The sequence below is a fragment of the Eupeodes corollae genome, chromosome 2, assembly GCF_945859685.1.
Source record: "Eupeodes corollae chromosome 2, idEupCoro1.1, whole genome shotgun sequence".
NCBI classification, from domain to species: Eukaryota; Metazoa; Arthropoda; class Insecta; order Diptera; family Syrphidae; genus Eupeodes; species Eupeodes corollae.
In genome coordinates, this window is record NC_079148.1 from 110,521,135 (window position 1) to 110,538,938 (window position 17,804).

At 33.1% G+C, this 17,804-nt stretch overlaps 1 protein-coding gene across 1 annotated transcript; it reads right to left on the reverse strand.

Annotated features, from left to right (window-relative positions):
* Nucleotides 1–125: 125 nt before the first annotated feature.
* LOC129948583 (protein male-specific lethal-3) lies at nt 126–13,857 on the reverse strand. Its single transcript, XM_056059692.1, has 8 exons — nt 13,579–13,857; nt 13,014–13,192; nt 12,710–12,867; nt 12,328–12,628; nt 8,889–9,221; nt 8,573–8,790; nt 8,432–8,516; nt 126–482 (listed from the first exon to the last, which is right to left on the reverse strand). Exons 1-8 carry the CDS (start codon nt 13,678–13,680, stop codon nt 359–361), a joined length of 1,500 nt encoding a protein of 499 aa, XP_055915667.1. The 5' UTR covers nt 13,681–13,857; the 3' UTR covers nt 126–358.
* Between the last annotated feature and the right edge of the window lie 3,947 nt (nt 13,858–17,804).

Below are 17,804 nucleotides of genomic sequence, written 5' to 3' on the forward strand. Positions count from 1 at the left end.
ATATTTTATCATAATAATTATATTCTCAAATAAACTGGAATAGAACAAGCCATAATAATTTAAAAATAATTACTACTTACTGTAAACTTACTTACTACTCGTGTTAATAATATAATTTTCAATAAAATAAAAAGAGACATTTAATATAACTTTAATATCGATTAGAACTTTCACTAACTTAATATTGAAAATTAAAAAAAAATATAAAATACAATAATTTATTTCATTATTTTTTATACATAAACAAAAAATTGTTATTTAGAAAATAAAAAAAAGCTTTAAAATATTAATAAAAAAATATATAGATGAAGGAAGTTTCCTTAGTAAAAATAATAAGGTTGTTTTTGTTTTTTTTTAATTAGGTTTTTGTAGTTGGAGGTTCATCAAGCTTTGGTTGTTCATCGGAAGATTTCTCAGTTTCAACCTTTGGATCCTTGAAGTAGTTGTGCTCTCCAAACCATTCTTTACGGGATTCCAAATAGCTGTAAATAATTCAGAAATATGAGTGTTGAGTGTTTTGAAGTTTCTAAAAACAAAGGTTGTTATTTTATTTTTTTTCTTCTCGAGTTTTCTTGTTTCTCGATTTTGATCTTAGGTTATCATGAAGTTACTTTTTCCTTCAGATACCAATTTTTTCTATTTTCTAATCACATGAAATTAAAAAAATTGGAGAGATACAGTTGTGTTCATAAAAATAGTGCTGATCACATTTTATTAAAATAGTGGTGATCACATTTTATTAGATTGTCAATTATTTAAGTAACGGAAATTCTTACAAAAAAAATTAACATGTTACTTGCATCTAACGGTCTTTCGTTTTCATATTAAAGGCTTTTATCTTGAAGTTATACTCTACTTTTCCCGGTGAACACACATTTTCTCAAACTCTCTGGGTATAGAGTGTTCATAAAAATTGCAGTGCTCTTGATTTTATATTAAAAAGTGTTAAAAATTATTTTTTTTTTCGGTAAGTAAATATTTTACTATTTAAAGTTTTAAGTATTTGTAACATACTTGCATAAAAATAATTAATAAATATTAGCTCAAAAATAAACAATGGGACGGTCAAAACACTGCACCGAAGAAATTCGAAAACTTATTAGAAAACTTCTTTTGGATGGAAAAACCTACCAAAATATTCAAGACATCCTAGGCTGCCTTAAAATGGCAAAATAACGTGACGCTCAAAAGAAAGAAGTGTCAGAAAAATTGTTCAGTTAGCAAAACAGAACCCTTCCATAGGCTCTAGGAAAATAAGAAATGGACTTCAACTGTCTGTTAGCGCTGTCACAATACGGACCCCTCTTTTAGAAACGAAGTTACCAGCCCGAAGTCCACACAAGGTACCATTCTTGACGTAAAGGCATGTGGCAATGATAATGGAGATTGCCAAAGCGCATAGGGAATGGGAAAAATGGAGGAATGTTCTGTTGAGCGGTGAAAGCAAAGTCGTTCTTTTTGGGTCCAAGGGTCGTCGAGAATAAGTGAGAAGACCCCAAAATGCATTTGGGGTATTTATGAATATAATATTTTAGTTTGTTTTTAGAAGTTTAATTGCTATTTTATGAACACAACTGTAGTTAAGGATTTTATATACGTAGTCGTTTCATGATTTCTGTTACAAAACTTCAAGACCTTATTGCTCAAAATATTAATTTGATATAAAATGGTTATCTTATTTTTCTAAATATTTACATTAGTAAGAAATAAATAAAAACCATGGAGTGTTACGCTAAAAATAATAGAATCGCAATAATTGCCTAACATAGATAAGGAACGAGTTTGCGCGAAATTTTCTCGTTTTAAAAACCATTGGGTACAACAACAATGTTTGGGAATCGGGATCTCCTCCAGTTGTCCATATCTTCAAGAAAAGATGCCAATATTTGTACGCTTACGGAAGCACTACAAGAACAAACTTTACTAAAACCCCTTCGAAAGAGAAAGATAATGTTCACAGAATTGGATTCACTCACCAGATCCATTTCAATGCTGATTGGGGAGCATCTACACTGCATCAAAAAATTACACGTACAGCAATTGAAAATAAATAGGTTTCCCATACACTATGAACTTCCTACTACAAATCTGAGCTTATTGACTTTATTTGATAAAATTATAATGTATTATAGGAAATGCAACAAAACTGCAACAAAATTTTCGAGCTTTTGCACATGGTTTTTTTACCGTTAGTAGAATTTTTGCCAGGAATGTCAAAAAATTGCTCGTACATCAAACAAATGTTCGAACACTTCTCTCTTCTCTAACAAAATTGAAATAACGGTTCTTTTTGAAATGTAAATTATGTACTGTAATGATATTCAGATGAGAGATCTAGCCTCAGTATGCCGTGGTGTATTGAACTGTTCAATTGTTTTTTTTGTTTTGATTTTGCAAAGTTGAGATACCGTCAAGTATTGGCAGACCACGGTCTACAGTTTAATATGTATTAAAAAATTATAGAAAATACTAGACGCTCATATGGAACGAAAAATTCAAAGAATGGTAAGGGCTGATCCCAAGTTAAGTGCTCCTAAAATAGCTGCTGACAAACAAGCAAATGATGGAATATCGCTTAACCCTCAAACTGTTCGAAACTTTCTGCATTCAAAGGGATAATGGTACAAAAATAATGCTATTTTTCAAAAGTAAACGTTTCAAAATGCTTGAATTTTTGGAAGGATGTGTTATTCCTTGACGAGAGCAAAAAACTAACATGGCCTTAATATTTTTCGCTGGAAGCTGAGGTTCTTTGGTTTCTCTTTAGCGGCTTATCCAATTCTTTTGAGTGCCCGGCGTACATTCCATTTACTTACTTACTTGTCTATGCTTTTGGCTTCCTGCTTAAATGTTTTGTATCCACAATTTCTCAACTCCATTTTCATTCTACTAGCATCAAAGTCCGTAAGAAGTCGTTTCCGTCCTTTTTTCATTGATGGGACTTTTTTTGCTTTTTCTTATGTTAAGCGCTGAAGTTTTCGGATTTTTTAAAAGTTTTGATATTTAGCGGAATGATTCACCAGTTTTTAGTTAAAAAAAAAAATAGTGCGGTTCACGATATTTTTACAATTATTTTTCGTTTTTAAAGGTAACCCGGCTAAACGTTTTAAAATCAACTTTTATTTACTAGAATTTTTACCAAGAAAACATATCGTAAATATTTTACCACTTTTGCTCGTCACCGTTTATGATGAATTTATTTGCTTTTAAAAATAAAACGATTCAATTTTTTGCAAGTTCGTCAGCTCTGTCATTTTTAAAATATTTGTTAAACTGTTGCGCCATCGCCTGGGGAGATGATCGACATTTAAGGGCATGTCGCATGCAAAAAAATTGATTGGTGCTTTGCGCTTAGCTTTGTAGCGTTCACATTTTTTTAAATATTTAAACGAAATAAACGGGTTTTGATTGAAAATATATTGGGCTAAATTTGTATAAAGGAATACAAAATTTAAAAAAATTGTTTGTTCCTTAATAGCACTAGAATCACTAAAAAATCATTAAATTCAGGTAGTTACTTGCGAAAATCAATGGGGCAGTGTGTAAAATATAATTTTTTATTTTTTTTATATTTTTTTCCAAAAAACAATAAATTTTTATAAATAGTATCGATTTTCTTTTTTTTTAATTTATTTATTTATTCCAAGAAAAATTGTAGAAAACTATGAAAAATAGGGCAAATTTGCATTGTGGCATAGGTGCAATATTTGATAAAACTTCCAAAGTATAACAGCTAGCTAAGTCAATTTAACTTTTTTTCAAATTCTAAATATATGTTAAGATATTTGCTTTTAAATTTTTTTTTTAAAAAATAGTTATAGTAACTTTTTTAGACAAAAAATAAAAAATGCATTCTTTTTTTCCAATATTTTTTGCGAATTCATGGGGCGAGCTGATTTTTATTTTTTTAGTTTTAATTTTTTTTTTAAAAAAAGGACCATATATATTACTCTTACTATCGATTTTGAAAAAAAAAATATTTGTCGCAACATAATTAAAAATGCATTTCAATATAACAACATTTGTGGTGCAATTGTGAGGGATTGGGAGCTTATATAATTGCAAAATATTTTTTTTATTTTTTTTGGCATTTTGTTTATTCTATTTAAAAAAGTAAAAAGTTCTTGCATCTACTGTTTATTTAATTTAATTTTTATAAAAGAGGTCTATTTTGCATTTTTTAACAACAAATTTCTTTGTAAACGCACACAATGAAGTTTCCAGTTCCCAAGAATGCCACTGCATCTCAGCGCTCAAGAAGAGAATTCTTTGCAAAAGAATTTCGCCCGCCCATCCTCTCTCAGATTTTTTTTTGTTGTTGGTCTCATGGCTCATTTAGTTTTTGTATTCTTTGTTTTGCTTGCGGTATACAATAACAGAAAATACAATAAAAAAAAAGACTTTTCTTAGAAATATTTTTTTTTCTAGTACGTGGTATGATGTAAGGTCATGGACTCGTGATTTGGGTGTTACGTAGTCAATCGTATACGCAGAATTTGATTTTTGGTTCAACTTTCGGCAAGTTTTGTGGTTGCACATTGTAGTGTAGGTATAAAAAAGGGTAAAGAGGTATTGTAGGTATCGTGAATTCGCTGTCATACATTTTTCTTTCTTGATTTTTTTTGCGTACTATCACTCCTGGGTATTGCATTTTTTTAACTTCCCATACGAAGTTATTATAATGGGTCCGATTTGTCAAATTGAAAATGTTGACATTTTTCGACGTTTCAAGGTCCCTAGACTCGAATTAAAAGATTTTTAGAAAGATGTCTGTGCGTGCGTGTGTACGTACGTTCGTACGTCCGTACTTTCGCGACGTTTTTTTCGTCTTCCATAGCTCAAGAACCAGAAGAGATATCGACTTCAAATAAATTTTGCTCTACAGATAATAAGGCAGAAAGATGCAGAAAGGGCTCTCAAGAATATTGCGTAGGTGTTTTTTTTACCATAGCAGTTTGAAAAAAAAGGTGAAAATTTTGGTTAACCCTAAATATCTTACGAACCAAAAACGCTAGAGACTTGAATTAAATTTTATATAATATATTGTAACGTGATATCAACCAAGTATATTTTTGAAAAAAATCCATTTAACGGTTTTTTTATAAATCAAAAAACTGAAAAAAAAAATGTGTCACCTACCAAATTTTACGACTAAAATATGATTTCATCTCCAAAACAATTTTGTGCAACGAAAAATAATGTTTTTGAAATTTGATAAAATTTTGAGAAAAATCGAATTGACAGTTTTTTTTATAAAAAAATAAAAACCTAAACAAAAATTAATAAAAGTTGGTAAAAATTGACTTTCGACTCAAATATCTTTTCAAAACTTTGAGATATTGGCTTTAATTTACTTTTATCTTTCAAAAAATATTGTTGTCAACATTTAATAAAATTTTGAGAAAAATCGAATTGACAGTTTGTTTACAAAAAATTAAAAACCGAAAAAAATTAACAAAAATTGGTAAAAATTGAATATCGATTCAAATATCTTTTCAAAAAGTTGAAATTTAGGCATCAAACTTTTTTTATCTTATAAGAAATATTGTTATCAACAATGTTGAGAAAATTGAATTGACAGTTTTTTTTATACAAAATAAAAATCTAAAAAACTTTACTCAAAGTTGGTAAAAATTGAATATCGATTCAAAACTCTTTTCATTTCATTTTTATATAAAAATCCAAGAGTCCGTTTTTTCATAAAAAATAAAATCTACAAAAAATAGTACGCAAATTTGGTCAAAATTGATACGAGTACATATAGACAAACTTTTAAGCAAGACAAATTGACAGACGGGATGGGAAGTTATAAGTGTGGGTCACATCCCAGCCTCTTTTTTGAAATAGTTTGACAGGATTGTGCACACTGATAACTTCCCATCACGTCTATCAATTTTTAGCAAATTTGCGTTTTATTTTTTGTAGATTTTATTTTTATGAAAAAACAGACTGTTGGATTTTTATATAAAAATCACTAAATATCGAAAACAATATTTCTGTGAAATAAAAAAAGGTTTGAAGCCACTATTTTTAATTTTTGAAAAGCTATTTGAGTCGAAAGTAAATGTTTACCAAGTTTTAGTATTGTTTTTTTTTAGAGTTTTATTTTTTGTAAAAAAACTGTCAATGAGATTTTCTTCAAATTTCTTTCAAATGTTGAAAACAATATTTCATATAAGATAAAATTAGTTTGAAGCCAATATTTCAAATTTTTGAAAAGATATTTGAGGTGAAAATCAATTTTTACCAACTTTTGTTAAATTTTTTTTAGGTTTTTAATTTTTTGTACAAAAACTGTCAATTTGATTTTGTTCAAAATTTGACTGAATGTTCAAAATAATATTTCTTATAAGATAAAATTAGTTTGAAGCCTAAATTTCAAATTTTTGAAAAGATATTTGAGTCGAAAGTCAATTTTTACCAACTTTTATTAATTTTTGTTTAGGTTTTTATTTTTTATAAAAAAACTGTCAATTCGATTTTTCTCAAAATTTTATCAAATTTCAAAAACATTATTTTTCGTTGCACAAAATTGTTTTGGAGATGAAATCATATTTTAGTCGTAAAATTTGGTAGGTGACACATTTTTTTTTCAGTTTTTTGATTTATAAAAAAACCGTTAAATGGATTTTTTTCAAAAATATACTTGGTTGATATCACGTTACAATATATTATATAAAATTTAATTCAAGTCTCTAGCGTTTTTGGTTCGTAAGATATTTAGGGTTATCCAAAATTTTCACCTTTTTTTCAAACTGCTATGGTAAAAAAAACACCTACGCAATATTCTTGAGAGCCCTTTCTGCAGCTTTCTGCCTTATTATCTGTATAACAAAATTTATTTGAAGTCGATATCTCTTCTGGTTCTTGAGCTATGGACGACGAAAAAAACGTCGTACGGACGTACGAACGTACGTACACACGCACGCACAGACATGTTTCTAAAAACCTTTTATTTTGATTCTAGGGACCTTGAAACCTCGAAAAATGTCAAAATTTTCAATTTGACAAATCGGACCCATTACAATAATTTCCAATGGGAAGTAAAAAAATATTAAAATAAAATAGGTATTTTCAATAATTAGAAAAAGTCGACCAAAAAAAGAAATTCAAGAAAAAAACATCTCCTTCGATAGCAAAATACCCACTTGCTTTATAAAATTCGAACCATATGCAAAAGACAACAACAAATCTACCTAACTAGACATACCAAAAAAAACCGGTTTATCATGCAACGTTGTTGTATTTCTTATTTCTTTGATTGGCTGCTTGTGCGGAAATATATCCCTCGCTCTGAGAGACAAAAAAGATCAAGAGGCAAATATAGAGTAATTGGAAATTCAAATTTTGAATTTGATAATGAAGAGAGTAACGATCTTTCACTAATACATTCAAATTCATTTACATGAGTTCTGAGTTCGCTTCTGCGGGAGACATACCCTTAAGGGTCTTTTGTGGATTTCTAGAAACAAAAAAACAGAATCAACGAATTTGATGGCTGCTAGACTGTCTGAAAGCCTTTACAAGAAAGCTTCAAACATTCGTAAATAGATATCTTCGTAACATCCTAAGGATTTTCTAGCCAAACCGTATATCAAATGAGGTCCTTCATAGAAGGACAGGTCAGGAAATTAATTCAAGCAATGCAGTGGAATTCGCTCACACAAGCAAAAAAGAGGAGCTGGACGACCGAGAAGCACATGGCGCAGGACAGTCGAGGAGGAATCAGCGTCACTAGGCAAGAGTTGGAGGGAGCTGAAACACATCTCTGGAAAACGTACACATAGAGAGGCGTAGTAGAGGCCCTATGCTCCTTAAGGGGTTCCCAATGGACTTAACAGGTCTGAGGATCTAAGTAAGTAAGTTCATTGTCTGAGAAGATACGTATTTCAGAGATATCACGTTTTGTTTAATTAATAAAGTCACTCTTTGAAAACCTTAATTTTTATTTGGAATATTCTACAGTAATTATATAGTTAGTCAAGGACATCGATTTAATCTGTCAGAGTGCGTGTCTCCACCAACTTTAATACATTTTTCCCAGGTAGACATGGAATGGGTGGACACTTGGAAGTAATTGAAAAAGTGGATAGGTGGTGTTCTGAGTATTATAAATCAATTGAGAAGAGTTCTGTCGACGCGACGGATGGCTTTATATGCGTTTGATTGATAAAATATCCAGCGTTATAAGATGAAAAAAATACCGAAAAAGCCAAGTGCCATTAAGAGGTTTGATTTGAGCGAAGAGTTTTAGTTTATTTAATAAAAACTTCAAGCTATTTATAGTCCCTCTCGTATCACAGTACAAAATCTGATTGAAAAATCAGGTTCATATGCGCTTCAAATGAAATGGAATAAAAGTTACCACTTATTTTTTTTTAATTAATTTTGTTAGGCCAAATAAAGAAAACGAAAATTATATGTAACTTACTGAACAAAGGAATCCAAGTGTTGTAATAATAATTTAAGTTTTTCCTCAGCTATAGTTGTTGCATTTAGAAATTCAGGTAGTTTAACTGAAGTAAAGTTATTATTTTAATCAATGAAATGAAGAAAATTACTTATACCATACCAATAAGTCGAGCTAAATGTGTTGCTCCGAAAATCATTGAAGGAGCCGGATCAGCATTTGAAGGTAAAATTTGCCAAGAAAGCACTTTTTGCAGAAAATCTTTCGCTGGTGGTGGTATACTCAGGGCCATCGGTTGCAAAGATTTAATGTAATTCAAACTGGACGTAGCAGCAGTCGCTTGAAGTGGAGTAGAACCTCCTGAACTCGTACTTGCAATGCTGTGGAATATATTTTTTTTATGCAGTAAAATGATTTGAAGTCCAATTAGTGTTCTATGAGAAGAAATTTTTACATTTTGACTTTAAACTCGACTTACCTTGATAAGCAATTTTCTAGCAGCGCATCACAATCTTCACTACGATGGGATCGTAGTTTTCTTTTTTGTGGATCCTCTGATGAAATGGTTGCTGCTTCCAAGGATGGTTGTGACTCAGAACTTTCAACTGGTGCAGGTGAATCATAATCTGGTTTAGGTGATAGAAAATCTGGCGAAAGTCCAGGGGAGGGAACGTAAGAAAAATTCTTAAGATTTTCTTCCGAAAGCAACGAAATTGCATATTCTTTTTCTTCTTTATAAAGTAGATTGTCAGCCAATGTAAAGTCAAAATAAATACGTAACCCATCGGCAACTTCTTTTAAGATAGAAACTCTGTAATTAAATTGGAAAAGACCGATTAAAAAATGTAGATTTAGATTATATTAGATAGATTTTTGTTGTTCGTCTTAAATAATTTACTTTGTTTACAAAAATCAAAAAAAAGCATGGCATTCGGCCGTCTGCCTAGTAGACAAAACATAAATTGGAAACTTATTTTTTATGAAATATAATTTATAAATAAACGAATTAGGGACATGATTTAAAAAGTTTTTTTTTTAAATAGTTTACTATTGAAATTAAATATTATTTTCAGAAGCTCTCATTAACAATTCTCCCCCTGTAATTAAGAGCCAGTTTGCAGTACATATACAGTTTTTTAACGTCTACTTCGTTCAACAATGATACAATTTCATTTTCGTTCAAAAAAACCCGTTCCAAGAACATTTCTCCTGATGTCTTTAAGAATTGGACATTTACCCATGAAGTGAAATACATCTTCTCTCACTTGTAGATTACATAAGGCGTATAATATTGGTAAATCATCCCTATGTGGAATGAAGTTAAGAGGTTCGAGTTCCCCACGCAGCTATACCATCATCGAAATCTCACCTACGCTGTATTCATCCCGGAAATAGTTCTTCGTCTCCAAATTGTGATTGAGTTGACTGTAAATCGCTCTGTGCAGAGACCCAATTGCTTCATTAAGGCATTTTTCTCATAACATATCATCCACTTTTACAATTAGGTGGTAGTGCTTCTTTCCATGGATTGAAATCAAAGTTATCTATGTTAAGGTCCGTGTCTCTCTCCTTACCAAGTTTCATCCATTCTGCATACCATCCCGACCTCTTTCGAATAGTTTGAAGTGCCACTATCTTCGCTAACCGGTAATTATCCATATTCATGATTTTGAGCACATATTCAATCTGTATTCAAAGTGTTCGTACAAAGAGTGGCTGCAGTCTCGTTTTCAACATAACTATATAGTTCGGCGTATTCGGTAGCAGCCGGAAGATCCTTTTAACGTAGAAGCGTAACAATTTTTCCACATCTTCATATTGCTTCGTTCCCCACACTTGAGCTGCATAGAATAAGATTGATTCTGCTACTTGCGTAAAAGCAGTGTATTTACTGCTGTGTGCGATATTTTTGTTTCAGAAACACCTACTCCCAGATGCGCTGATGGCGGCTTTTGCACTTGTAAGCTTTTATCTTAGACGCATTTCCATATTTAAATTTTTTGTCAAAATCACTCCAAGGTATTTGAACTCTTTGATAATCTCTATATTTTCACCATTGGAGTTCCATTTTTCATTAAGGCAGTTACTACCTCCTCCGTTCTTGAAAATCATCATCTTGGACTTTTCCATGTTTACTATTAAGTTCCATATTATACAGTACTCAAAAATGCGGTTAGCTGTAGTGATTCTGGAGATGACGCGAGAACCATACAATATCATCCGCAAACAAGAGTGCTTTATTTAATTCTCACGCGTGTTCGATGTCAGCAGGTAAGAAATCGACTAAGTCTTCGAAAAATAGAGCGAATAGGCTTGGACTCATCGTACAACCTTGTCTAACGCCTGATTCAGTTCTAAACCAATCCGACCTTTCTGTACCATTCGAAACTGCTGCATTAGTATCTATATATAGGAATCTTTCAAATTTTAACGACATTCCCATACCAAAGAGCTTATAGAAAAGAGCTTGCCTATTCAACGTGTCAAATGCAGATGTTACCTTTGCAGAGGAGCGGTATTCCATTAAAACTAACTGCTATTATTCAAGCAACATATGATGGAACCAAGTGTCACGTTCTGCACGATTCTAGGTTGTCAGATGATTTTGAAATCCGTAGCGGACTCAGACAGGGCTGTATTCTGTCGCCAATATTGTATTTGTTGGTGATAAGCGATGTACTGCGCGCAGCTTTGTCAGGTTGTCCTATTTAAAACACTTGGATTACGCGGACGACGTTTGCTCACTCTCTAATAGGATCATGGATCTCCATCAAATGACAACAAGTGTGGAGAGAGAAGTAAAAGCTGTGGGGCTGAAAATTAGTTCCGGCAAAACAAAAATGATCAGCCCCGGAACTCGACCATTCTCTCAAATAAATATTTCCTCGCGACCGGTGGAAAAAGTGGAGAGCTTTCAATACCTTTGAAGCATCGTCTCCATCGAAGGTGGAACCAAACAAGACATCATCTGCCGCATCGGCAAAGCAAAAACGGCGTTGGGTGGTATGCTATCGAAAATTTAGAGGAATAACTCTATCAGCTTAAGAACAAAGCTACTACTGTTTCGCACAATATTGAAGCTGTTACTTCAGCAATTACAAGAAAGCTGCAAACTTTCGTAAATAGAAGTCTTCGTAACATCCTAAGGATGTTCTTGCCAAACCGTATATCAAATGAGGTCCTTCATAGAAGGACATGTCAGATATTATAGATTCTATAATACGAAGGCGTAATTGGCAATGGATTGGACAAACGCTTCGAAAAGGAAACGACTGCATTGCATGCCAAGCAATGCAGTGGAATCTGCTCAAACAAGAAGGAAGAAGAGCTGGACAACCGAGAAGCCCATGGTACAGGACAGTCGAGGAGGAATCAGCGTCACTAGGCCAGAGGTTGATGGAGCTGAAACACATTTCTGGAAACCGTACACAATGGCGCGTAGGCGTAGTAGAGGCCCTATACCCCTAAAAGTGTCCCCAACGGACTTATCAGGTCTGAGCACCTAAGTAAGTAATGTATGTGTACCATTGTTGTTTGTAGCTATTAATTAAAAACAGTTCAGGATAAAATAAACCCGCAGGTCCAAGCAATTAGTTCATGAATTTTATTGATTGGAATTGAGGCAGCTATTAGACCTGAAAGCAACTAAGGTTCCCTACAAAAAGCATCCTCAAACTAAACGTCACTTTGACAAATACAGGTCAACGTATTTTGGGTCAACATTGACCGGAGGGTGTCAGTTATGCATTGACACTGTGAAAATTGACGGTGCGTTTGCGTTGACAGATACAATTTTGATTGTTTGGTGACGACAGCCAGTCAAAGTGTTGACTGGTTGCGTTGACCCGTGGATTTATAGTTTTATAATTTATAAATATCTCTAATAGTATAAATAACGCTGATCTACACACACTTACGTATTAACAATCTTCTCGAACTCTCGTTCTTTTTTGTCCGGTCGCAAATTAGTGTTGCGTCTCCTTGAGGATTCATTCTGTGATGCCGAAAACACGAGCTTAACAGCACTCTGCTTAACAAAGTTTTCCAAAATGCCCAACACCGGAATACGGGCAGGCAAAATGTGTAGTTTGCCATGACGCACAGTCATTTCATAATCATACTCTAGATATTGCTTCAGCCGCTCACTCACTTTAAGCAGTACACGCTCATCGTCATGGAAGCTCTCGACGGAACTACTGCAAGATTCTGTTTCACACTCTTTAGAATTGAAATGCAAACAAAAATAACAATAAGCCAGGTGGTTAAGTCTCGCAGAATGAAGATTTACAATGTACTTACCGTCCCTCATTAGAAAATCACCTTCATGTTTTTCCAATGTGCTACTGGAACTAAAATTATCCTCGGACGAGCCACGGTGACGGGTTTTCGGCGAGCTGTCTGATTCGTCTTCTTTGCGTGCACGCTTTTTGCGCTCTTTTCTATACAAATATGCACCTCTATTTCGAGTTAAAGTAGATCCGAAAATGAGAATAAGAAACAAATAAAACAAAACAATAGCCGAAAAATCCAAAGAGTGAAAGTGTTTTAAAAATATCTCCTAAACTACTTAGGTATATATCTACAACAAGGTCAATGTACTCACAATTGTAATTGGGCCTTCTCGGCCAAATCTTTTTGCAGTTGGCGATTTTCTTCGGTGTCCTTGAGAACAAAATCAGAATTCACTTTTCGATCCCAAGACGAACTCCATCCTTGAAAGTGGATTTTATATTGGGTGAGCTTCCTGCCACGCTTGTCTTTTGTTTCGTACGTACCCAATACCTAAAAAACCGGCAAAATGCAAACAAAAAGATATTAATCACGAGTGCAGAGCAGACCAAGGTTATATATATTTAATTTTCTTCGCTTTCGTCGCAGCGCCGAGCCGAGCCGAGGCGAGGCGAGACGAACAGAATTAACACACAGGAAAAACAAGTGCGTGCTAGGAAGAGACAAGATAGACAAGCACAGGAGACAAGGAAGAGGTAAAGGCAGACGGTACTACGGTAGAAAGAACCGCGAACCGCCACCAAACCGACAGACTACGGACACGGACACCGATACTAAAATTGTGGATGTTAATATTATAATGCCAGCGATACAACACAAACGAAACACAAAACAAATCACAAAGTATAGCTACGTATATTAATTTTTCATGCACACACCTTTGAGTCGTAAAGAACTTTTGCTTTTGTTGGATCTGGTTCGTAGCATAAAACTTTTTCGCCTTCGGTGAATTTATGCTTTGGGCCTCTGGTTGACACCATTTCCAGAAAAACCTTTTGAATTTTCCCCAAAACTCTTTACTTTCATGAATTATTTTATTTGCTTACTTTCAACTTATCATATTCAACATTTTTTAATTGTTTTTCTTGATAATAATTGAAAAATGAAAATTAAATTGAGCAAAAACAAACATGCCGGTTTGCTGTTTATTTGACATTTTTGACAGATGGTCGATTAATGCCCACATAAGAAAACACAAAAATACACCCTCTACTTTTTGCGTTCAAATAATGCCCAATGAGAAATACAGTGAGTACATGATTAAAGCCAAACAATGTATTAATGGTAGTCTCGATCGAAAAGCGGCCTGTCGGCGAGAAGTCAAAAGAATAATCACTTACTTGGATTCAAACCTAAAATTAATTTGGTTGCCAAGTCATAAACATTAGTTTTAAAATGCTTAAGATTTTCAAAATCAGCCTATCACGACCTTTATCAGAAACACTTATAAATCCCGAAAAAAGCTCCCAACGAATCCCTCCTTATTCCAAAATTGTGTAAAACTATATAAAAGCACTAGATTCCGATTAAAAACTAAATATTGAGAAAAACGTTCCACTCTTTACGTTAAATTTAATATTTAGAAATTGTTGTATATTAATAATATTTAAAATGTTTCCATTTAGTCAACTTTCCATCCACACTCGGAAAGGAATTTTCTCCAATTTGTCCGATTTAGTATCCCAATTTCAGGAAAAAGATCTAAACATTGAAATAAACTTATTTAAAAATAACGGTAATACCTACAATTAAGTGTTAAATCTTTTATTGAAGCCACTACAGTGTTCGTTTAACATGTTCTTAAATTAAGTAAAATCTTAGTTTTAGAAAAAATTACCTTCAAACTCTAAATTTGGGAAAAAACATAGACAAATGTTTAAAGTAAACATTTTCAATACTTTGAGATTTTATATTATTTTCTTTTCTTGCAAACCGTTGCTCTTATTAATTCTTAATCAAAAACTGAAGACATGGTGATTTTATGTCTTCTAGTTTTCGAAAAAAAAAAATAAAAATAAGTTTTACTTGAATATTAACGAATATTAGGCTCCTCACCATCAACGACGAACTTTACGAACATGATAAATATAAACGAAACTACAGAAATGATGGCTTCCTTGACGAAACTAACATACATATATTTCAAAGACATACTAATTAACTGATTAAAAGGCTAAAGTTTGTGAATGCAAAATTGCACAACTAAGTTAGTCAATCCGGAACTGTCATATTAATGACAAATACAAATATATAAACTGGAAAATATTTGTGTTTTCACAACTTTAAATATTTTTTTTTTTTTGTAAATTCATTAAAACCAATTAGAAGATATGATATTATTGGTTTATATTTTTATTTAAATACCGAAGGATTCATTTAATTTTGAATTCTTGTGCCCTTAGCGAGCAGCTGATTGTGAAACGTTAAAACCAGTGTGCACTAACTTTGTAGCCGAAATTTGTACACTAGGGGAAATTTCATCTATTTTTGTAGTTAGATTTAGCCAATCAGAATACCATGACAACGTAGCCACCACGTTTCATTATTTGACCAACTAATGAGCAATAATATTTAGAAATGGATAGTGTAGGATTCTTTTTGGATACATGTCAATTGTGTCGTGTTTAATTACACAGATTCATGCGACATAAGGGATTTGAAAATACGGCAAGTTCCTAGCATCTCATTGGCCAGTTGCCAAAAAATAACCTTCCAATTAAGGCAACTTTAATGGAAAGTTGACTGGAAAGTTGAATGGAAAGTTAATCAAGAAAAATCTCCCTAAATGTCAAGTCAAGTCTACTTATGTCAAATGACAATTGATTATGTTTTTTTTTTCATTTAACTGACAGCTGAACTTTATTACAATATGATTCATTTATAGTTTCTGCACAATTCAATTTAATGTTTTGTGTAAAAGGTTTTTTTGTCAAATTGGAAAAGAAATAAATAATATTTCTTTACATGTTAGTGAAGTAAAGTTCCAAGTTTGAAATGTACGACTCTTGAAAAATTAACTAGTTACCTTGGTCAAAATGTACTGTTAGAATGTAGTTAACTGCAAACTAAAGTTTTCTGAACCTACCCATTGGCACGCCTTGAATGTTGTCGCATAGAATTTTCGAAAATCAAAAAAAATGCCGTTCGAACGGTTACCTCCAGAGCCGATTTATTTAATATACGTATATACGACGAAGAAATGTAAGTTCGCAAAACTGTAATTTTCGTTGTTAAATAATTTATTTTATGGAATTTATTAGTACTTTATATGCGATAAATAGTACCCGTGGCATTATGGTTAGTGCGTTGGACTGTCATACAAGGGGTCTTGGGTTCAATCCCTGCCTGTGCCACCTTAATTTTAAAAAAAAATAATTTTTGCGGGTACTGCCTCTTGCGAGGAATTGACAATTCCTTCAAGAGTAATTCTTGTCATGAAAAAGTGCTTTCTCAAATTTGCCGTTCGGATTCGGCCTAAAATTGTAGGTCCCCTCCATTCCTGACAACAGTACTCGCACACAGGAATGGTTGCGAGTTGTAAGTCACTAGGCCCTGGTTCACAACGGACTGTTGCGCCACCCAATTTATTTTATTTTTATTTATTTTATTTGCGATAAATGAAAACAAAACATTTGTTCATATTTGCAGTTAAAATTAACAATTCAGAATCAGTTCGAAGCCCTCGTCGAGCTAATGGAGAGCAACGAGCAGTTGGCTAGGGGATTTTTGAAGGGAATCAACAAAACTGACATATAAAGGAAATTGAATTCCATAGCTGAGCAGCTGAATAGCAAGGGTCCTCCACTCCTCCAGAAAGAGATGGAGATGGTTGCCAAAAGGTTTGAATCGCTTATTCCATTAATGTAAAATATATTTTAATGTTTGCTTTAATCAGGTTTGGGCCGACTTTAAGTTCAAAGTGAAGAAGAAAATAATAAACAGTTCAAAAGAAATAAAAGCAACTGGAGGAGGTCCAAACCAATTGAAAATTGTATCTCCACTGAATGTGTAGCAAATTTGTTTAAATACAAACAGTGCTTAAACCCAAACGGAAATCCAATTGGTGTATCCGAGCCCAATTTACTTCCAAATACTTTGACGGCTACATCCAGACATATACCCTGGTTACAAGCAAAAACACTCTATATAAAGATATAAATCCCCGGTAGACATCTTGGTTTGCCTACAAGCTAAACCGGAAATCAGCCTCATAAACTTTTTCATAGTGTGCGTGTAATTTCTCCTCCAATTTATTAAATTTCCCCAAAAAACTCAGTAAGTGTGTCTATGTATGCGTGAAAATACGTCAATTTTTTCTCGTTGAATTCGTTCACATTACAAATACAACAATGTAAACAAATGGGTTTTGGAGGGTGATACGTACGAAGGATTTATATCTTTACTAGAGTGTTTTTGGTTACAAGAGGAGATCGAGGAATCGAATCGAATCGAATTGAGATCTCGATCCAGGTATATGGTGGCACTGAATCGAGGAATCGAATTCAAATGGAATCGAAATGACATTTGGGTTGTATTTGTGTGCGTACTGCTACGTGAATAATTTTCAAATTTTAAAACAATGCTCTCAACACAAAGACGAGCGCCAAATTAAATTCAGCTTATAACCAAAAATACTTCATTTAAATGGAGTATTTTTGCTTAGAACAAACAAGATAGAAAAAACTTATCGCACGCATACAAGCAAGACCTCACACACCATTAACTCGATTCCCCGATTCAGGTTTACAAACAAATTTTCGATTCGATTCACCTCTTTCAGTGGGATCGGATCGAGTAATCCTATTTCGATCCGATCCAGGTCTATACGGCGCTAAATCCTGATTCAATTCGGATTCAATTCTCCTTGTAAACGCGGTAATACATCAACACAAACTCAGGCTACAGATGCAGACAAAAACACTCTATATAAAGATATAAATCCCCGGTAGACATCTTGGTTTGCCTACAAGCTAAACCGGAAATCAGCCTCATAAACTTTTTCATAGTGTGCGTGTAATTTCTCCTCCAATTTATTAAATTTCCCCAAAAAACTCAGTAAGTGTGTCTATGTATGCGTGAAAACACGTCAATTTTTTCTCGTTGA

Coding starts and splice junctions, on each gene's coding strand:
- LOC129948583 (XM_056059692.1), bottom strand. CDS start 13,680: ATGGTGTCAACCAGAGGCCCAAAGCATAAATTCACCGAAGGCGAAAAA. Junction 12,868..13,013: donor GAGAAGGCCCAATTACAATT/GTGAGTACATTG, acceptor AACTCGAAATAG/AGGTGCATATTTGTATAGAA. Junction 483..8,431: donor CACTTGGATTCCTTTGTTCA/GTAAGTTACATA, acceptor AATTATTTACAG/CTATTTGGAATCCCGTAAAG.